Source organism: Chlamydotis macqueenii, chromosome 1 (genome assembly GCF_036417535.1).
Source record: "Chlamydotis macqueenii isolate bChlMac1 chromosome 1, bChlMac1.mat, whole genome shotgun sequence".
NCBI classification, from domain to species: domain Eukaryota; kingdom Metazoa; phylum Chordata; class Aves; order Otidiformes; family Otididae; genus Chlamydotis; species Chlamydotis macqueenii.
In genome coordinates, this window is record NC_141556.1 from 61,090,257 (window position 1) to 61,112,594 (window position 22,338).

General features: G+C 40.1%; 1 protein-coding gene across 4 annotated transcripts in view; it reads left to right on the forward strand.

The window, feature by feature from the left end:
* The window catches only part of ALDH1L2 (aldehyde dehydrogenase 1 family member L2), a 39,162-nt gene that overhangs the window by 14,025 nt on the left and 2,799 nt on the right, over nucleotides 1-22,338 (forward strand). For all 4 annotated transcript variants that reach the window (XM_086754139.1, XM_086754131.1, XM_086754115.1 and 1 more), the window contains 17 exons: nucleotides 700-789; nucleotides 5,580-5,714; nucleotides 6,118-6,243; nucleotides 7,655-7,746; nucleotides 8,621-8,768; nucleotides 9,502-9,621; nucleotides 10,705-10,832; nucleotides 14,355-14,505; nucleotides 15,218-15,288; nucleotides 15,395-15,500; nucleotides 15,880-15,967; nucleotides 16,580-16,673; nucleotides 16,922-17,018; nucleotides 18,494-18,592; nucleotides 19,338-19,503; nucleotides 20,304-20,409; nucleotides 21,595-21,794. In XM_086754139.1, the coding sequence (XP_086610265.1) occupies nucleotides 700-789; nucleotides 5,580-5,714; nucleotides 6,118-6,243; nucleotides 7,655-7,746; nucleotides 8,621-8,768; nucleotides 9,502-9,621; nucleotides 10,705-10,832; nucleotides 14,355-14,505; nucleotides 15,218-15,288; nucleotides 15,395-15,500; nucleotides 15,880-15,967; nucleotides 16,580-16,673; nucleotides 16,922-17,018; nucleotides 18,494-18,592; nucleotides 19,338-19,503; nucleotides 20,304-20,409; nucleotides 21,595-21,794 (2,017 nt within the window). The remainder of the gene's footprint in view (nucleotides 1-699; nucleotides 790-5,579; nucleotides 5,715-6,117; nucleotides 6,244-7,654; nucleotides 7,747-8,620; nucleotides 8,769-9,501; nucleotides 9,622-10,704; nucleotides 10,833-14,354; nucleotides 14,506-15,217; nucleotides 15,289-15,394; nucleotides 15,501-15,879; nucleotides 15,968-16,579; nucleotides 16,674-16,921; nucleotides 17,019-18,493; nucleotides 18,593-19,337; nucleotides 19,504-20,303; nucleotides 20,410-21,594; nucleotides 21,795-22,338) is intronic.

The following is a 22,338-nucleotide window of genomic DNA, read 5'->3' on the forward strand; positions in this document are numbered from 1 at the left end:
AGGATGCTGAGTATCTGAGTTTTACTATTTAATAGCTATTCTGATATTTTCTTTAATTCATTTTTTCATATACTCACAACACTGCAAACATAAAGGAATACGTTTTCATAGTGTTACATATTAAACATACCTGATGTTCTTAACAAAACTATTTCCTTTTTCCTCAAAGTGTTGCCGTAATTGCAAGTTGTAGTAGGGATTGCATTAATGAAACAATTTATAAAGGGTTAATAAATGATTAAAAACTATTTAAATAAAAGTTTGTAGGTTTATTAAAGACTTAGGATCCAGGCAATAAATAGATCATTTTCAGCAGAAGGAGATACCCCAGACATACTTATTTATATTTATGCTGTGCTTACTGTATTTGTTAATAATAACATTAGTTATTTATGATGAACACATAGCAGTAAGAGTTGTATTTTCGTTATATTAGTGTGAGAAGGAGAATCTATGGAAAAATATAGGCTGTACAGAACACAGAAATGCTAAGAGGATCCCATTTGATAGATCTTTGATGATAAGCCATCTGGAGATCGCTGATCTTCCTTTATTAGACCAGATCCTTTCTGTGTTCTTAAATAAATGAACAATTGAAAGAGAAGGAGGGAGAATTTGTAATTCTTATATAGGAAAACATTGCTAACTTGATTTATAATTAAACTGAGGAGAATTAGCTGACATGTCTTGATTTCCTAGATCTCCTGGGACCAACCTGCAGCAGCTTTGCACAATTGGATTCGAGGGCATGATAAAGTGCCTGGAGCGTGGGCAACAATAAATGGCCAGGTATGGTCTGAAAACCAGAAGAATATTCTTCATTTCATTCAGAAACGAAGTAAAAAAAGGCTCTTTTTGACCTTTTTTAATTATAATACTGAAGGTGTCTACATATAGGTGAATACAAGTGAGGGTTTTGTTGGAGTAGCTTTCCTTTGATGACTATTTGTTTTGTGTACATCTAGAACAGGCACCTAAACAAATGTACAGAACACAGTAGTTAAAATCTTTTTTTAAAGATACATCCATTTAATTCAAAGAAACATAAGAGCAATATCTGAAAAAAAAATGAGCACAGTATGAAGCAATAAGTAAGAAGGGTAGAACCAGACTGTGCCAGTCATTTTGGTAAGTAGGCATGCATTACAGTGTAATGCAACCTGTGCTGTACAGTGGGCAACATCATGGTATTAACAGCAAAACATAGAATCATTAAGGTTGGAAAAGACCTCCAAGATCATCAAGTCCAACCATCAACCTAACACGTCCATGCCTACTAAACCATGTCCTGAAGTGCCTCATCTACATGTTCTTCGAACACCTCCAGGGTTGGTGACTCCACCACTTCCTTGGGCAGCCTGTTCCAGTGCCTGACCACTCTTTCAGTAAAGTGTTTCCTAATATCCAACCTAAACCTCCCCTGCCACAACTTGAGGCCATTTCCTCTCATCCTATCACTAGTTGCTTGGGAGAAGAGACCAATATCCACCTCCCTACAACCTCCTTTCAGGTAGTTGTAGAGAGCAATGAGGTCTCCCCTCAGCCTCCTCTTCTCTAGACTAAACAATCCCAGTCCCCTCAGCCACTCCTCTTAAGACTTGTTCTCCGGACCCTTCACCAACTTTGTTGCCCTTCTCTGGACATGCTCCAGCAACTCAATGTCCTTCTTGTACTGAGGGGCCCAAAACTGCACACAGTATTCAAGGTGTGGCCTCACCAGTGCTGAGTACAGGGGCACAATCACTTCCCTACTCCCACCAGCCACACTGTTCCTAATACAAGCCAGGATGCTGTTGGCCTTCTTGGCCACACCGCTGGCTCATGTTCAACCAGCTGTGTACCAGCACCCCCAGGTCCCTTTCAGCCAGGCAGCTTTCCAGCCACTCTTCCCCAAGCCTGTAGCATTGCATGGGGTTGTTGTGACCAAAGTGCAGGACCTGGCACTTGGCCTTGTTGAACCTCATACAATTCACCTCAGCCCACCGATCCAGCCTGTCCAGATCCCTCTGCAGAGGTTTTCTACCCTCAAGCAGATCAACACTCCCACCTAATTTGGTGTCATCTGCAAGCTTACTGAGGGAGCACTCAATCCCTTCATCCAGATCATTGATAAAGTTATTAAACAGGACTGGCCGCAGTACTGAGCCCTGGAGAACACTGCTTGTGACTGGCTGCCAACCGGATTTAATTCCCTTCACCGCAACTCTCTGGGCTTGGCCATCCAGCCAGTTTTTAACCCATTGCAGGGTACACCTGTCCAAGCCATGAGCTGCCAGCTTCTCTAGGAGAATGCTGTGGGAGACAGTGTCAAGGGCTTTGCTAAAGTCCAGGTAGATAACATCCATAGCCTTTCCCTCATCCACTAGGCGTGTCACCTGGTCATAGAAGGAGATCAGGTTGGTCAAGCAGAACCTGCCCTTCATGAACCCACGCTGACTGGGCCTGATCCCTTGGTTTGCCTGCACATGCCAGGTGAGTGGACTCAAGATGAACCACTCCATAATCTTCCCTGGCATCGAGGTTAGGCTGACAGGCCTGTAGTTCCCCAGATCCTCCTTCTGGCCCTTCTTAGATGGTCATCAGTTTGGCAAGCTCCTCCACCAGCTCCTACAGTACCCTTGGGTGGATCCCATCTATCCCCATAGACTTGTGCGTGTCCAGGTAGTGTAGCAAGTTCTTAACTGCTTTCTCCTGGATTGTGGGGGGATTCATTCTGCTCTCCATCCTCATCTTCCAGCTCAAGGAGCTGAACACCCTGGGGATAACTGGTCTAACTGTTAAAGATTGAGGCAAAGAAGGCATTAAGTACCTCAGCCTTTTCCTCATCCTTGGTGACAACGTTCCCCCTCGCATCCCATAAAGGATGGAGATTCTCTTTGGCTCTCTTTTTGTTTTTAATGTATTTGTAAAAACATTTCTGGTGAAACACTGTGAGCTAGTGAAATAACAAAGGAGGTTTTATTTTAAAGAGATTTGAGCCTAGATCATTTGCACAAGTAAATATATCTAATTTTATCCAAAACCAACTACTTCCTCTCAATGTATTGAAAGTACTATACATTTGATCCACATTGTACTGGCATAAAATATTTTAAAAATGACATTATCTTTCCTGGCTGTTATGTCCAGATTTTGTTGCTTAACTGTTAACCATCTGCTGGTAGGCTGCTCCAAAAGCCTGATTCTGCGCTGATGTTCAGGAACTGTTGCTGATTTGAGAGCCCAGAAAGAACAGAAGAGCCCAAGAGTGAGGCAGTGTTCAGCATTGCCAGCCTGGGAGCAGAGCAGTCACAGTCAGGCTTTTTGCCGGTCTCTCCTGCTGAGCATTGTCGTAGTTCAGCCCCAACTGGGACCAGACTACGCAGTCTCTCTCTCACTCCCCCCACCCTCCGAGAATAGGAGGAGATGATATACGAAAAAACGGCTCGAGGTTTGAGATAAGGACTGGGAGAAATCCTTAAAGTTACCGTTACGGGCAAAACAGACTCGACTTGGGGAAAACTATGCATTTATTTCTAAAACTAGCAGGAGAATGAGACAGGGAACAAGATAACCTCCCCCCACCCCTCCCTCTTCCCGGGCTTAACATTATCTCTACTACTTTCCCCGCCGCGAGCAGCACAGTGGGGAAGAGGGAATGGGGGTTGGGGTCAGTTCATCACGTATTGTTTCATGCCGCTACTTCATTGTCGGGGGAAGAACTCCTCACATTCCTCCTCTGCTCCTTCGTGGGGTCCCTCCCATGGGCCACAGTCCTTCGTGAAACTGCTCTGGCATGGGTCATCTCTTCCACGGGGTGCAGTCCCTCCAGAACAGCTGCCCCAGCGGGCCCTCCACGGGCCACAACCTCCTTCAGGCCTCCACCTGCTCTGGCGTGGGGTCCTCCACGGGCTGCAGGTGGATCTCTGCCCCTCTGTGGCCTCCATGGGCTGCAGGGGGACAACCTGCTCCACCATGGTCATCACCACAGGCTGCAGGGGAATCTTGGCCAGGAGCCGCATCAGTCCTCCTGTTACCGAAATCCGGAATAAAACTCCTTAACAGCAATGAGAAGTTAAGAAGCAGGCACTTCTTTATTGCAGCGCTGGGCGCACGGGGGATCGCTCCACCTAGCGTGCGCGCCTGTCTGATTCAATAGCACTGTTAAATACACATTCGATATGCATATTCAATAGATTTACAAGATATTGTCATGCATAAACATCAACATTTCGAGAAATCATTATAATACGCCTCCTCCCATTCCTGCATGCTAAGTAATTTGAGTCGGGGGTCCTTTTGGCGGTCTCGGGGTCGTCAGAACGCCCCCTCCTTGAAATCTCCATATATAGTTCAGAGAACAAGGTCGCCTTGCCCTTAAATCTTTTGGCTTGAAAGCGACGGCTCAAGGCCCCAGCTGCATAACTGGTGCCTAACCACCCCGATATACCGAACTAATTAGGATAAGGATATGTTACCTTTCTAAGATAAGGGAGTTTTATGTTTCTTCTCTGGCTTGAAAGTGACGGCTCAAGGCCCCAGCTGCATAACTGGTGCCTAGTTCTGCCACTATCCTAACTACCCCTGAAATACCAAACTAATTAGGATAAGGATATTTCATATATAAAACTTAACCCTATAGTTCTATGGTTAGTAAGAATCACCCTACACCTACATTCTAAATTCACATTAATCCAGTATTTTGCTATTATCAATCATTGATATTGTCATTGATTGTAATTCCACTGTAAGTGGATTGTAAGTCCTCCATGCCCAGATTGAGATGGAAAGGGTGTGGGGTCTCCTAGCAGCGAGCTGGTATTCGTAAAAGGTTTGCAACACTTTGGAGGTTTTGCAACACTCCCTCTCCTTCTTCACTGACCTTGGCATCTGCAGCCGTTCCTCTCAGAAGACAAATTCTTCACAACAGGCTGGCAGACGCCTCTTAGGATCCTTTTTACATCTCATTCGCTTCTCATCTCCTCTCCACTTCTTGCAGCCAGGCCAGGCCGAGTTGGCCCAGTCAGCTGCCCGGCGGGCGGCCAGAGGATGAGTCCTGCAAGGCCCACAAGGCTCGCACCTCCCCGTCTCTGCCCCCACTCAGGTGCTTCACATCTTCTCTTCCTTTTTTTTCCCTGTTTTCCCCTTCTTAAATACGTTATCGCAGAGGTGTTATCACAGAACATTCTGCTACCAATTGGCTCGGCCTTGGACAGCAGTGAGTCCACCCTAGGCCCGGCCGAGTCCACTGAACAAAGTGGAGCGACTTCTAGCAGTTTCCTACAGAAGCTACCACCTTGGGCCCCCCCTCACTAAACAAAACCAGAACAGGCATGCACTGACAAAAGCTGCTTTCCTTTCTGCACTGGTTCTGGCACGCGCATTTTTACAGCTGAGCAGCTTTGCAGGTTTAGGCAGCTTGCAAAGTTTGACATGTCCTGGGTTGTAAATATGAATAAATAATGTTGTAACACTTTTTCCATGTGTAGATACTTATATTTTATTTCTGTTACGTTAAAGATTTAAAACGGTATAATTTCATTATTAGGATTTTAAAGCCTGTTTAGAATCTGTGCACTTTTAATTCTGTTTAATTTTAGATGGTTACTTTTTATGGGTCATCATTACTTGATGCTTCAGTGCCTGCTGGACAAGAGCTGGCAATAAAAGGTGCTTCAAGACCTGGACTTGTAACCAAGAATGGTCTAGTTGTTTTCGGCAATGATGGGAAGATGGTAAGTGCTCACCCCGGCAAACATGAGCATGGGTGGAATAACTTTAGCAAGAAGTGCAAGTAGTGTGGAATTGTCAAGCTGTATAAATCCAGCTGCTAAAGACAGACAGACAACTGAGTCACTTGGAGGTTATTAATCCTCTGCCATCCTATAGAGAAGGCATTTGTGTTTTGCTTCTCACTGAATCCATATTAATTTCCAATATGGATTAAAATGCACTAATACTAGGAAAGAATCTGAAAGACAGATAGGAGTGGCCCATGTTAAATTACCTGCATTCTAGCAGCTTTCCTGGAAGCCACTTAAATGACTATTTCATTAACCGTATTAATGCCTGAAAACTCTTCACACAAGGATGTGTTGCCTCCCAGATAATTTAAAATCATATCCTCTCATTTTTCAGGTACTAGTAAGAAATCTGCAGTTTGAGGATGGAAAAATGATCCCTGCATCTAAATACTTCTCTGCTGATGAAACAACTGCCCTGGAACTTACAGAAGAGGAGAAAAAGATGGCAGAAGATATTAGGGTAATTCACTAAACTGCTTTAGGAGGTTATTACTTCAGACAAAAGCATCACATGCTTCTCATTATAGGCAAAGCATATATTTTATTTAGCCATGCAAATTGATTTTTGATAAAATGTACTCCAAAAGTATGGAGTTGAATTTTTAGTCATTGACATTAATTCAGGTGGAACTGGGAGTTCACTAGAGTACTTACATATAACTAGAAATTTTTATTTCAGATACAAGTGATACAAAGACAGTGATTGCAGGGTCAGTTATGGTAAATATTTGTGAATGATGAAGGTGGGAGTGAGGTAAAACAAATGGATCATCGCCTCACAACAGTAAGGTTTTTCACATTGACAGACTTGGACAGTTCTGAGATCCTTTCTTCACTGTGATGTCACTCACTAGGATATGTTCAGGGTAGTCTGGGTGAACAGGCTGCAGGGAGTCTTACAACAGCAGTCTGAAAGAGAAAAGCAGCAGTTTTCTCCCTGTACCTGCTCTCTCTCTTCCGCCACAATGACACACAAGGGGCTGCTAGGTGGCAGCCAGATGAGCTGGAGCAGAAAGCTCTCATAGCCAGAGAGGCACTTGGCTGCCCTCTCATGTAATCCACCCCTCTCTAGTGAGTGTCGGGGGCTTAGCTGAAAGCCACATTTGTCATTAAAGTTTTGTACCAAAGCAACTGAATCACGGATTTCTTCACTTCTGCTAACTGGGCTACAGGGCCAATGACTTTTGGCACGGGTGAGGCAGCTTGATGCACTAATATTTTAAACTGCTGCTCCAGGATTACCTTGAACTTGCTTGCCAGCAACCTAAAGGCTGCCTGGAGCTATTGACTGATTGAGACAATAGCAAAAAGAACTATAAACTCTTCAGTTTGTGACACTACCTGTTAACTCTGAAACCTAATTATCATTAATTGAAATATCCCATCACCAGTTATTTCACTATTCATGTTAGTGGAAATCTCCATCTCATTTATGCAGCTTAAACTACTTCTCAGCTCTGCCCATGTACCAGAAATGCCATCAATCCAGTCACAAAGTGCTCCAGGCTGTCTTTGCGTTTGCTGACTTCAGTAATGCAATGAGAAGTTATTATTTGGAGGATAAAGACCTTTCAAAAATGGGCCTGAAAATTATTAGCAAGCATTGTACCATTCAGATGGCTTGCCTGATTAGGTGAACTTATCATGTACAAAATAATATTTTTGATAAGCTAATTAATGCTGAAGATTTCATTGGCTAACATCAGATTTCTAGAAAGTTCTAGACCCTCTTGAAATAATTTTCTGGTTTAGGAACCTTTGAAATAATACACACTGTAGGCACAGATACCATAGAAAATACAGTTTGATAAATACATATTCCAATTAGAGGATTATTCATTATTGCCTTCATTATTTTTATGTATTGCTAGGCTATTTGGAAGGGAATTTTGAGCAATGTTGCTGTAATTGAGGATTCCACAGACTTCTTCAAATCTGGAGCATCCTCTATGCATGTTGTCAGGTAAAAAATACTTAAAATAACACAATTTTGAATCAAGAGGTAATGGAAACAAAGTTGTCATGGTGCTTTTAAATCAGAGTTGATCACATTGTGTTAAATATTATATTTTTTATGCCTATATTTTCCAATACTCTAACTATTCCCTTTCCTACCTTTGAAAATGTAGTAGGGTTCTGCTCCCAAAATTAGGAGGTATTGACATAATCCTGCTCTTTCTATTCAAGCAAAAGTCCCCTTAACTTCAGGAAGATCAGCCACACGGGGGAGCACGGTGATGCTCAAACCTATCTGCAGGCAGTGACAGGTATCTCAAAAGCAGGGGGCTGCTTGGGAAGCTGAGCAAAGAACTCCCCGGAGGGAAAGGGGAGCCTTTCACAGAAAGAACTGAGCCCGTGCTTACAACTGCACTGAGTTCATGCTGTGTTGGGTCACCTCAGTTACGTCCCTTTGGCAGCTCAGATATCCCAGGCCATAATATAAGACCAGCAGTTCAGGTGTTTGTTCTTTTTTTAACAAACTTATTATTGTCCTTACTCACCAGTTTCATAGAGCTCTGGATGTCCTCCATGTGTTGGTTAGAGTAGTCCCATGTATTGTTTTATCAAGCAATCTATGCTATTTGCCATTTATTTCCAAAAGTTGACCTGAAAGTATTCCAGAACTGACTTTTTCTTTAATATAACACCCCCAATTAAACCAAAAGATTTCAGTAAAGTGCACAACTTCTGTGTCACTGTTGCCGGAGAAACACACACGTATTCACATGCATACAACCTAGTGCCCAGTTTCGACCCCTTTCGACCTTCTAATGATTCAGTTATCTGAATAATTATTTAATTTGTAACTAAACTTATTCTTTCTTCAAAATCCTTAGAATGCTGGAAGAGATCAAACAGAAGTATAGTGGACTTCAACTACAGAATGAAGATGTGTATATGGCCACTAAGTTTGCAGACTTTATTCAAATGGCTGTCAGAAAATTCAGAGGAGAAGACAAAGAAGAAGAGTTGGTCATTGATTACGTAAGACCTTTTATTTTGCTTTTATTGCTTATTCTTTCTTGTTTTTTGGGGGGAGGGTAGACAATACATTTTGTTAGACTGCTTGATGCAGTAGGAAAAGCAAACAAGTAATTGGCTGTACAAACTTTTCTTTGGCAGCTTTTATATATTTCCATTTTGGAATGGAAGTATATATGTAATGTCACTTACAGTGTATCAGAAACCAGGAGATCAAGAACATGTAGTAGAGTAGATCACACGTGGGCAGTTATTCCTACCTCCCTTGCACTTTCCTGCCAGTATGCTTCAGTGTAACTGGTTCTAGACCTTCTGCTTTCCTGAGGCAAACAGTGCTAGATTTTTTCTGCTAAGAGTCTGTTTGAAAACTTTGTGTGAAAGGAGGATGAGTGTTTTTTAAGCCACTAAGCAAGTCAGGATTTATTGAATTTGGGAATTAGGCATTTGACTGAAGTCCACTAGGACCAGCCTTAACCAGCGTTTAGTATTGGTTTGAACTTACAGATCCAATGATAAAAAATACATAAATCTGTTTACTTATCTCAGAGTATGGGCATTGCTGTTCAGGAAGAATATGATTTCCATCTCACTTTACTCTTTTGTCTACTTCTAACAGCCATATATACATCGTAAAATGTGTCTGGATGTTGACTGTAGGTACCAAAAGCTTGTTAAGCTACATTAAAATCTTAGTTATTAAAAATTTAAATTGATTTGTTGTTTATTTCACTCTTAGGTTTCAAAAAATGTGAACAACATGACTGTGAATATGCCATACCAGTGTTTCATAAATGGACAATTTATAAATGCTGATGATGGAAAAACATATGACACTATAAATCCAGCAGATGGATCAGTGAGTAATTTCTAAATATGATCAATACCAATTTATTTCAATTTCTTTGCCTATTAAAAAATCTAAACCACTAACTGAATGTTGCCAATTTCAAAACCGTACAGTACACATTAAACAACCCCTAGAAGTAATCTGAAATTTCAATTCACTTCTCAGTCTGTATATTTTACAGTTTTTACATTTCAGTCAAGCTGCACAGTGAAAGTAACCTACTTCCACTTTAACTATTACATCAATTTCCATACCCAGCCCTATGTTTTAGCTTGATTTCATTCTTGTTCAGCTTTGCAAACAAAAATCGCTACAGTTCAGTTGCTAAAGAAGTATTGCTTTTAGGTTATTGTATATATTCCCTGTCAGTCATCGACGTCAGCTTTTATTTTACTTTTTTTACAAATCTGATGTCTTAGATCAAGTGTGACTTTAAAATGTCCCTTCAAATTCCCAGTAAGAGACAATGACTCTTCAGTAAGAAAATATATGCAGTTGCGCCTTGGTCCTGAGCTATTGAATCTTGATTGAGCAACTCATAACTATGAATTATAAATAAGAGTAGTGATTCTGATGTCCATGTAAATGCCATTTAATTCTGAAGTAAATAAACTCCGCTGAAATCAATACCACAAATTTCACTATCATCAGAAGTCAGACTCTGGTACTTTTCCTGAAACACATTATGGAATTGAATAAAAATCATAACAATTCTGTATTAGAATTTACAATGTGTATATTTATAGAACACAATCATAATAAAATACTATGTATATATGGTGCCTTATAGTAACAGCTTTTGTAATATCACGTTGATTTTATATCTGGAAAGAGAGAGTGAAATCAAGTAGGATGGTGCACTTTGATGTGAAGAAGAAAATAGATCTAGGAACCAGAGTCCCTGCAGTGTCCTCCAAATTCTGCCACCTCGGTTGTTCCTGAACTTTTCGCAGCCCAACTCACCCATGCCAGCTGCTGAGGTGAAGAATATTAAGTATTTGCTTATACCCAGTTAAGAAGTTTAGGAAAGAGGAGTAATGCTCTGCATCCCAGCATTTTAGTTTGAGCTAACACAGTGCTACCTTTGGACAGGTCATAGCCAGTGTGTCTTCTGCTTCGCTGGCTGATGTTGACAAGGCAGTGGCAGCAGCAAAGGAGGCGTTTGAAAATGGTGAATGGGGAAGAATGAATGCAAGGGAAAGAGGGCGACTCCTGTACAGGTATGTGAAAGGCAGCTTGTGTTTGTTTTGTTTTCTTAAATCTTGTTGTTTTGTTCCTCTGAAGAATTGTTGCATACATTTTCTGAGTATGATGGATATTCGTAATCCCCCTGTCAGAGGAACCAGACTGGCCATCTTTTCATCCCCTAATTTACTTCAGTGTACCAGCCTCAGGCTTAGCTAGCTAACCTTTCTTGTGGCAGAGAAAAATCTTGTAATCTCTGACTGCTGCCATTTTTTTTTTTTTAGTTATTTATGAATGGAAACAAAGAATTTGAGGAAAATGTCTTTTAAATATTTGATACCTTCATTTAATCTGTATGCTTTTTGTTGCAAGGATTGAAAATTCCCTTGTAAAATCCAAATCCTTCTGTATAAATGAGGGTAAGTTTTACAGGAGGAGTCTAAATAGGTTAGGTAGGTACAGACTTCTGACTTTGCTAAGCCTGCCTGCATTTGTACTCCATACAGTAAACATACAGCCACATTGCCACTAATTTTGAAATACACTGTAACTGATGCTAGATTTTTCAGGATCATATCCCAGCATACTTCTCACCTGGCTAAAGACCCACTCTGAGAGATGTGATGTGGTCTGTTGTCCTGTGTAGAAACTCTCTAAGCTGAATCCCACACTTCCAGCTCAGTATTTCTTATTTGTATATGTTTCACTCTATCAACCCTAGATAATGCCTGGTTCGTTTTTTTTGGCTATGTTGTTATTGTTTCAGAAGATAAACAGAGTTTATGCAGAGTGCGTGATATTTCAGTGGTGGTTTCTGATCCTTGAAGGGCAAGAGGTGGTCTTGAAAGGATGATGATACTAGCTGTGTATTGTGAGGTTGGTACTGAGGGCAGCTAATAAAATCCCAGTTACTGTGGACTTTCCATATGCAGTGTCATGCTTCTGGTGCCTTACAGCAAGAGCAGGGAGAGAACTGTCTTGCAGACTTGGGATAACGAGAAGCTCCAGAGCTTCCCTATAAAGAAGGCCTGCACATCAAACACCTTTCTTCTGCAGGGTGTAATCTGCAGGCTCATCGACATTACTATTGGATGTCCTGGCCAAGTCAGCTGTACTGAGGAAACTGCCTGTTTGTCTATAGGGAAGAAAAGGAATTTTTTTCACCTTCAAAAAATATAATCTTCAATAGTGTGTGCTATATTGATCCTTTATTATGCTGTGCCAGGAGGCCAGCCCTGGACATCAGAATAGATGGCAGAAGGAGGATCAGTTACCTGGTGAGCAGCTGCAGGATGGTAGCAGGCTATGTATTTGGATGGCAAGACAGTCTGGCAGTTTGGTTGGGTGTAGGTCACTGCCCTTCCTTTTATTGTTGCACGCTGCTCTCTGCGTAACTTCTGTGAGGATTTGGAAACTGAAGATCCAGCTGATTCAGGGGTTTGGAATATGCAACTAGAAGATGACTGTCCTCACAGGGCTTGGCCTAGCAAGACGGTAAGGAGTAGGGAATCCATTGCATGTCTGTGTTCCGGCAGCTAAGGAAGAAGAGCATGGGGAAATGTAAATGCTGCACTTTGGAAACATGGGTCTGTGCCCACTGTAGAGTATGCAGCAGATCATTTGCTACCACATTCATATAGCTGTAATTTTTACTTTGTTGGGTGTCTTGGATGTAAATTCCCCTCCCCTCTTTTACCATATCCATATGGACCAAGTAGATGCAATTAGAAAAAAAAAAAAAAGGCTTAAAAAATGCCATGTGTTTTACAAGATGTTGCAGGCATCTTAGCAAAAGAGAATGAAAGCAAAACTGAAAATTCTGCTTGTCTCATAAAGTATGTGATCAGGCCTTTGAAAAAGTCCTGCAGGATTGTAAAAAAGTTGAGTAGTCATCACAGCAGAAAATGGGCAAGTTAGAACTCATATTAAAATTAAATACGGTTGATCTCTTAAATTTTTCACAAGTGCGCACGGGTGCAAAGCATGTACAAACTTGGGTTTTCATTTGTATTAGGAACCTAGAGTGCTTGAGAGCTCAGGTTAACTCTGCCCTGAAGAGAAACTTTTAAGGTCTTAGAACTACTGCTCTGTGTTTTACACTTGGAAGATTTGAATCATAACTATGTTTGGTATATGGAAAATATAACTCCTTTACACTGCATACATTATTCCTAGATTAAACACCTCTCTGCTTAGGCTACCAGAGTGTTCATGTTGCAAACCATCCCCAGTATGAAAGAAGTATCTCTGTGGTCCCGTTTAATTCAAACAAGGTCCTTTTTTTCTCTGGTCCCTGTTCAAACTAGAGTTTTTCAGTGCTTAACCAGAGGGATGATTTGTACCATTGAAGTACCTAACTCTGCTGCTTTGTCGTAAGGAATCATTAATACAAGATATTAGGCGTGCGTTAAATGGAACTTTCTCCTTTGTCCCTGATATGCCATATCCATTCTTTTACACACTACTGCTGATGCCCTGACCTGTAGCTGGGTCTCCAAGGTACAGTTAAAACAAGTATTAAAGAGCATTTTTCCATATCTCTGCAAATGCTTTAAATGGGCAGAACTTACATAATGGAAAAAAAAAAGATTTCACGTTCAGTTTTGAATACTCTTTGCAGGATCTAAAATGCACTTGGTTAAGCTCTTAAAATCACATGGGAGCATTGATTATACATTTGAGTACCAAAAAACACAGCCAGAAGCTTAAGAAAAACATTGATGCATCTGTTTCACTGCTATGGGAGAGATCTAAGACTTGACTGTGAAAATTCATTCATGCAAACAGACCTTTCTGCCTGAGCAGGGGACCGCTAAAATTTCAAGAGCTCCTCATAAGTGTAGGTATCTGTCTGTGCGCATGCATTTTGGAGACACTCTGGTAGCTACTATTAACTCAATAATATTTACCACAGTTTTACTTACACTTCACTGTATTGCTCCATAAATCTAACAGATGGAGAACTTGAGGCCCAAGGAGACCATGGGACAGGTTTTCAAATGTACCAAGGCATATAAAATTCAATTTGCATTACAGGTTAGGAGCTCTGTCTTTGGACATCTGGGTGCCTTTGAAGCATCTAACACTTAAGTATTTTAGTCCATGTTCAGACAAAACGGCATTATGAAGCTAGGTTTCTCAAGACTTAAGTTAGGACTCTGAGTACTCCTTCTTGGTACTTCTGATTACTTGACATTTGTTGTGTTATTGTAACACCTTTTAACTTACTGGTCTGATTTTCTGTAATTGGCTCCTTGTAGTACAACAGAAAAAGAGTACCAATTCTCTAACTGTTATTTTATTTACAAAATCATAATTGAACAATCAGGGAAGTTTTCACAGTTCACGTCTTCATCCAGTGCCTGGTACAGCCAATGTGTAGACATCTGCAGACTTTAACAGGCTTTTGTTCAAGCTCTTTCTGATATTAATGAGCAGTAGCTCCAGTGCTGCACCTCAAAATTCAGTGGTTCTTTGCCATACCAAATATAATTTTAGGATGTCAGTGGTTAGATGTCACTTCTCTTTGATGCAGATTTGTAATGCTTTTATTAAAGACTTGCAGACCTGATGGAAGAACATCAAGAAGAGTTAGCAACAATCGAGTCTATAGACTCAGGAGCTGTCTACACTTTAGCTTTGAAGACCCACGTTGGAATGTCAGTGCAAACATTCAGATACTTTGCTGGATGGTGTGACAAAATTCAGGCAAGTGAATATGTAAAGGAAATAATCAATGGCAGTGCTTCTCCACACTTTTTTTTTTCCTGACATGGTGCCAAAAAGCAGTGTTAGAAAAAGTAATCAAGGAGTCAAAACATAAAGCAAAATCAGAATTTTACCTAAAAAGTGTCTCCCTGGCAATACAAAAGGACAGTATGCTTCCAATTGGAGAATATGGATTTAGAATGTGACTCTGAATATCTAAGAAATCACTTGTGGTGTCACAGTGGATATGCATGCTTAGTCAGCTCTTAATTATTCATGGAGCAGAATGTCATGGTCATCATGTGGGTAAGCGCAGAGATTCATGTGCTATCTTACGTTCTGACCAAGGCTGGGGAGTTTGCTTTATGCCACAGCACGTGGCACAGCCTACAACAGCATTTCTTCAAGTATCTTTAAGATCCACAATCAAGAATATCATTCAGCTTTTTTTTGTCCATCAGCCCTCACTTCATATTCTTCCATAGTTTTGTTATCTGTGCTTTTATTTCATCCAACTGAAAAACAGGAGTTGACCACAGTATCCTTAGTAGGAAATCATACAGTAGAAGCATCCTTGCCCCTTTCTCTGATGCAAAAATGCTTCTGGTTTTGAAGCCTACTCTGTGGCTTTCCAAAACACACTTATATAGCAAATACATTTGTAATAAAAATTATGAAATATACCAAGATTTGTCCCTCCTCTGTCTTTTAGGGTGCTACAATTCCAATTAACCAGGCCCGGCCAAACCATAATCTAACATTCACGAAGAAAGAGCCAATAGGGTAAGTGTCACTTTTTTCTTTTTAGTGACAGCCTGGACATACAGAAAAGCCATTCAAAAGCTGCCATTAAAAAATGTAATCTTCCTCTGTTTTTCCCTGCCTTAAGTGTCTGTGCAATTGTTATCCCCTGGAATTACCCACTGATGATGCTTGCATGGAAGAGCGCAGCGTGCTTGGCTGCAGGCAACACACTTGTACTCAAGCCAGCTCAGGTAAAAAGAAAAAGGAATGTACAGATGGCTGAGGTCCTCCACTATTTGTTCAGGCAAAATAATTCAGGTAATCTAGCAGATTTCACCCATTAGTTGACCTGTCATATGTACCCATAGGTTGACTGTGTCATATGCTTTAGAGTGCATATATAAGAATACAAGTTGCCATGATGATACAAGTTACTGATTGTCTTCAGTTCTGCTCTGGTGCTACTCTCATTTTCAAGAAGTAATTCTTTTCCACAAGAAGCCATCACTTTTTAATTTGTCAATACTGTAAGAAGATTAATATTGTATTAAAATTAAGATGTGTTGAATGTAAAAGGCATCATCATGCATTTCATTAAAATAGGAGACCTAATCAAAAGTTTCTACTTAGGTCACACCTCTGACTGCCTTGAAGTTTGCAGAACTCTCAGCTAAAGCCGGATTTCCTAAGGGCGTCATAAATATTCTGCCTGGTTCAGGTAAAACTTCAACTAATAATTTTTCTGGGAAGACTAGGTCATGCTAAAACTGATGAACTGGCATTTTGGCTTTTTGAAGACCTATTACTGAAGTGCATGTATCTTCATAGGTACTTCACACAAATAGCATGAACACTCTGAAAAAGAAGGTATTACAGTGAAACATGTTTCACTTGATTGTAAAACTTCATTTTTTTCTCCTGATCTTATAATCACTTGTAAGTATTTAAATGTGATTGTGACGTAGAGCAAGCTGGTGAGATGTGTGTTGGTCACTAAAGGTAAATCGTGGTCCACACAGTGTTACCTGGTGTCACCATTTTCCTCTTTCCCCTAAGGAAGAAAAGTGCAAAAGTAAGTGTTTGGGGCAGGCTCTGCACCTACAGTGGAATATTAAGAAGGAAGTTCTTTAATCCAGACAGATGGGGGAATTTGTAGACACTAATGTGATCCAAGTTAACCAATATGAGATTTTTTGTAGTCATGTGGATAAAGCTGTAAATATAAATAAGGATGTGATATTGTATTTGGTTGACATATTATTAGCTGCTGCTGGAGTAGTAAAAATTGCCCATGTACTGTCCAGTTAAGATGTTTTCCTCACCCCGACAGGTGGCTTAGTGGGACAGCACCTCTCTGAACATAAAGATGTTCGAAAAGTTGGATTCACTGGTTCAACACCAACTGGTAAACAGATCATGAAGAGGTACTCTCAGCAAAAGATTCATAAATAAATACTGCCTAATCTAGTTCTGAAGCATCTTATTAGCTATATTGTTCAAGTGGCAGTAATAGAAAAGCGTAACTACATATGGTTGTTTACATTTATGTAAAATTCTACTGTTACTATTGGAAACTAGAGATCTATACATTTTCACTAGATATGAGTCAAAGGAAATAATGAATTATCTATTTAAAGGTTGTTTTTATATGATTATTTCTATTTTTTTTCAGTGCAGCCACTAATCTGAAGAAAATTTCTCTTGAACTTGGTGGTAAATCACCATTGATCATATTCAGTGACTGTGAACTTGACAGAGCTGTAAAAATGGTAATGTTACTTCGAAGTAAAATATATTCAAAGCCTTTGTGACACATCCCCACAGTAATGCAATATTCTTCTTGACTTGTCAAAAACTGCAGTAGGGAGCCCTTGCATGAAAAATCATGCAATCTTTTAGGAAACGGACTCTTTTTCTACAGGTTATTTCTTTATGCCAGCACAATTAAATTGTTCATGTTGCACCAAAAAGGCATGGATCAATACTACAAGAAATATACATTAGAAAATACAACAAAACAAAGAAATATAGCTGGAAAGTATTTTCACAGTATTAACACAGTAAAATTGATTTGTCAAAATCTAGTACTCAGAAAAATGCTTAAAAAATAAAAGCCTGAAAGTGAATTAAAATACACATTGAGCTCCCTATTGCCATAGAGTTCTTCTTAATTCACCATGAGTAATCATAAACCACCTTCCCAACCAGCCATAATGTGTTAAAATTCACAAATAAGATGTGTAAATGAGAAATTCAGTGGATTTAGGGAGCTTATTTCCTGCTCAGGTAGTCTGATTCATCAAAATGACAGCAGATACTGTTTGCTTACTAAGAAGCAAACAAAAGTCTTCCACACTGTACTTACCCAAAATGCTAATTCTGTGAATTCTCTGAACCAGCATAAGCAGGTACTGCTACCAGAAAGACACTGTTACACACTTTCCCCATTTTTGGACAAGACAAGGGTCTGATGACTGCGCAGTGAAGTATATGTGGAAAATAATAAAAGCTGAAACTTTGCAGTCAGCGCGCTGCTTGGCCCCACCACTGTTCTCAGCTGTGAGAGTGTGACGCAGAGGTTGGCCTGAGCTGTACCTGGCATTAATGGCTTTACGTGGTTGTGAAACTGTGCTTTTTATGCCGCACACTTGACACTAGCACATGATCCCAGCCATACATACTAATGCCAGGACCCTCGGCCTTTGCAGCTGCCAGAAAGCTACTTTTTAGGAATTCTATTTGTCCTGCTCTTCCTTTCCCCACCTCCCAACCCTCCTGCAAAAACAATGGCAGGTATCTGTCCTTGTTAAATAAAAAGGAACAAACTGCATGGGGTCTCAATCCACACTCTTGAAACAGGAGGTTCTCCGCAAATTAGAGTTTGGTAAGGTTCACCCAGTTCCATGCGACTTTCAACACCAGCAGTATTTCTTAGTGGATTAGCAGTTTTATATTCACTGGTTGTGCTGCCAGCCCTCTTCTCTGTGATTCTGCAGCAGGTGTATCTGTGGAATGCTGGTGGAAAGAGCAGTGCAAACGGGTTCATCCAGAGACATTTGTCTCCATGGAAGTGTGTTTGCCACTTACAAGATCAGTCTGCTTGTTGCATTGATGATGCATTGATGATTGCATAAAGCGTTATGTTTTGGGGATCACAGACACATAATGCAACCCAAGAGTACAGAATCAAGGGGAGACTGAACAAAAGGATGCATTTCAATTTTTTTTTTTTTTCCCCGATCAGGGTATGGGAGCAGTATATTTCAACAAAGGAGAAAACTGCATTGCAGCTGGCAGGCTGTTTGTGGAAGAATCAATCCATGATGAATTTGTTAGAAAAGTGGTAAGATATTTAAGGACTAAAGCTTAAGCAGATACTTCACTGTGGCACAAAAAGCCACTAGTTTCATAGACACTTGCAATTCTTCTAATTTTCAGATTTTTAAATTCTCGTTATTGCTTACAATAGGCAGTGCTGCTTCTCAGGAACCTCTTTACAGGGTTAAAAGGAAGGCACTGAAAGGAGATACTTTCATCAGTAATGCACAGATAAGTGACACCGAAGTAGATATTGTACCCTAAGTAATATTTCATATTTGACTAAGAAAGTAAGATTAAAATAATTACTGGACTTAGGTCAATGTGATTGAAGACTGCAGTGAAGTTTTTTTTAAAAAGGCATATTGGAAGTGTAGCTAGAATAATATGAAGGTCATTATTAAAAATCCAATAGTCACCACTGTACCACTGAAAAATTAATTTATCTGGCTCAAGAACAGAAAATCACTGTGATAACTCATTTACCACTGTAAACGCTAACATTTTACATGCCTGTCTTGATAGCAGAAGAGAATGAATACATGAAAACAGCATAAAAAAACTTTCAGAAGTAACTAGAGATTATAAAACATACAAAGTCTGGAATGCTCTTCCCTTTTAGAAAGGGAAGAGCATTCCACCTTCTAAGACTCCAGCCCTTTCTTAGAGCCAAACCTCATAGTGCAAACAATGAAACATCCCAGATCACTGGTCACTTTAACAACTATTTGCTATGTTATGTAACTTCGTTTTAATTGCGTAACTCATAGGTAGAAGAAATAAAAAAGATGAAAATTGGTGACCCACTTGATAGATCTACAGATCATGGTCCACAAAATCACAAGGCACATTTGGAAAAGCTGCTACAATATTGTGAAACTGGAGTAAAAGAAGGAGCCACTCTAGTGTATGGAGGAAGACAAGTACGTAGACCAGGTAAAATACTGTTCAAAGGCAATTGGAACTTTTATACTTTAAATAAAAGCCATCACGGTCTCTGCTGCGTTACATGAAGTAGCAATATCATGGGAACAGTACCAGGTAAGCCCGAGATAACGCTTGAGAGCAGGGCTTTCAAGTCTTGTATCAAGAGAAGCTGTGCAACTGAAGCCTAACATATGAAATGGAATCAGATTCTGGTCTATATGGGAATCTTTCGCTCATTTATTCCTGTAGTTTTTGGGGCATTGAGGCCTTTTGTACAACATCCTTGCACTAGCAGGTTTTTACACCCTTTAGAAACTAACAGTTGTTGTGAAGAGGTCGTTTGCCTCAGAATTTTCTTTATGTCAGCCTCCACAAATCTTAGGCAAAGTTCCTGCCTATCACATGTTTTTCCTTGTTTGGAATATACAGATCTTTATGGCGACCGTCTGTCATCTTGTTGAGTAACAGGAAAAAACAGTGACCTCTGTGACATGCTGTAACCTTGTCTTCCTGCTGTCAGAGTGCAGGCTCTTCCCCGGGCTGTGGCATGCAGACCTTCTGGCCTGGCAGGGAGCAGCACTTCTTGTTGCTCTGATCAATACAGGCCATTCTTTTAACCCTTTTTCTGCTGTTTCTCTGGTGCTTACACACATGCGTTTCCATTTATATGTCATTCATATCTATCTTAATATTTTCTGTTTCAAGTCTCAACCTATCTCTGACCTCAAAGTATGGAAAAGAGATGGCCTGGACAATAGAAACCACGAAGCATTTTCGCCACATTTAAATGATGCTCTGTCCTCTGATAGGTTTCTTCATGGAGCCCACTGTATTCACAGATGTTGAAGACCATATGTATATTGCCCAGGAAGAGTCCTTTGGTCCTGTGATGGTGATTTCTAAATTTAAAAACGGGTATGTTCTCTTCCAGTTATTGTTAAAAACTTCTATTTTCTCATTTTCACTCCAAGTGTTGAAATGATAGCATACGTACTATGATTTTGTTAAATCTCCTAAGATCAGTCTGAATCCCTAGATCCTCTTCCAGCTAAATTCTGAGAAAATACCCTTTTTAGTAAGGGGTATCCTGCTCCGTGTCAACATAGAACTAATGCCATTAGCAGTGCGTGGCAGGATTGAATGCAATCCTGAGTGCCAGTTCTTAAATACGTCTTAGTATTCAGCAAAACATTTTTACTGAAGTTGACACGGTAATTGCAACAGCTTGGTCAAATTACAAAATGTGTATTTTTTCCATAGAACTGCTTATTTTTCTCTTTGACACAAAAGACAGCGTAGCATTGTTGTGCATTGTGTAACATTGGCACATTACTGTTGCAAATGAAAATCCCCTCTGTATATTTTGTAGACTGCCAGTTTTAATAGCTTTCATTCCAAATCATAGGAATTACTTTACACACAGATGAGATTAAAACCTTATGTAGAAACTTCATGTAATTATTTCCACCAGATTTAATTTCCTGCAGTTTGATAAAGCAGTTAAGAACCAGCCACATAGATAATCCTTCAAATCTATAAATTATGTATGGTGATAAAGGATTGCATTGAGTTTTTAAAGTTTTAAATTCTTACGGATTTTTGAAGCTATATGGAGATGTGATGCAAATAGAAAATAGCACTCTGGACATGGCCTGAAAAGCTGTGTCTTGATAGAAGTCTGAGTTTTAGCATTTATTCTCCATTAACTTGTATAGCAGGGCCAAAATTTTAGCAAACTGATGCATGATCTGCAGCTAAGCTCTGCTTTACAAGTATTTTTGCATTGCTCTAATCCCCAAGTTGTACTGTAGCTGAGCAAAGCTCGTATGCACAGTGCAACTTTTCCTTTGACATTTCTTAGTGTAGATCTCAAAAACTGAAATGTAAAGTTACAAGCTCGACAAGTTTAAAGCAAGGGTATGAATTTCCATAAATCTGTCAGATTGACACACAGATTAGTCCTTATTAAATTGTCTTTTAAAAAGCTAACTGGAGAAGAAAGAGTGTGGGAAAAGGTGCTTCAATAACACTGAAGGTGGAAGGTTGCTAACACTTGTTTATTTTACCTATTTGCAACGAAATAATTTCTTTGCCCCATAGGGATGTGGATGGAGTGCTGCAACGGGCAAATAACACAGAATATGGTTTAGCTTCAGGAGTTTTCACAAAAGACATAAGCAAAGCTCTCTACATCAGTGAAAAGCTAGAAGCTGGAACAGTTTTTATTAACACGTATAACAAAACTGATGTGGCCGCACCATTTGGTGGATTTAAACAGTCTGGCTTTGGGAAAGATTTAGGTAAGTTGTTCTCTCCCTCTCTCACTTCTCGTCTGACAGTCCGAATCAATGAAAAAACAACCTTAACTGTGTGCAGTGGGTCGAGTAAAACATGAGCTATGGATGCATTTCCTGCATCTCCTACATTCCTCCAATTACAGGAATCTAGTTCCTCTCCCATCCCTACAATATTCCCACGTCAACACCTCCAGTTCAGCCCTTCCTGTACATTTGCTAAATAATGCTACGCACGCAGAATATTCCTGCTCCTCTCAGAGCAGTCACATCACAGCTTGTCAGGAGCTGTGTACAGGCTACAAAATGCTGTCAAGCAGCACAGGTATTGGCCAAAATCTTTTCCTTTCCCTCAGAAAGAGTGCTAATTTAGGTTTCTCCTCTAAACTTGTAAGAGCATGGGAAACTTTTTTTATGCCTTAAAATGTCATCAAAATTTAATGACAGCCACAGAGAAAGAGGCATTTTAAAATATTTTCTTTTCAAAACCAGTTTTTTTTAAAAAGTGAAGCGTAGTCTGTCAAAGAAACTTTACACATCTGGACAGATC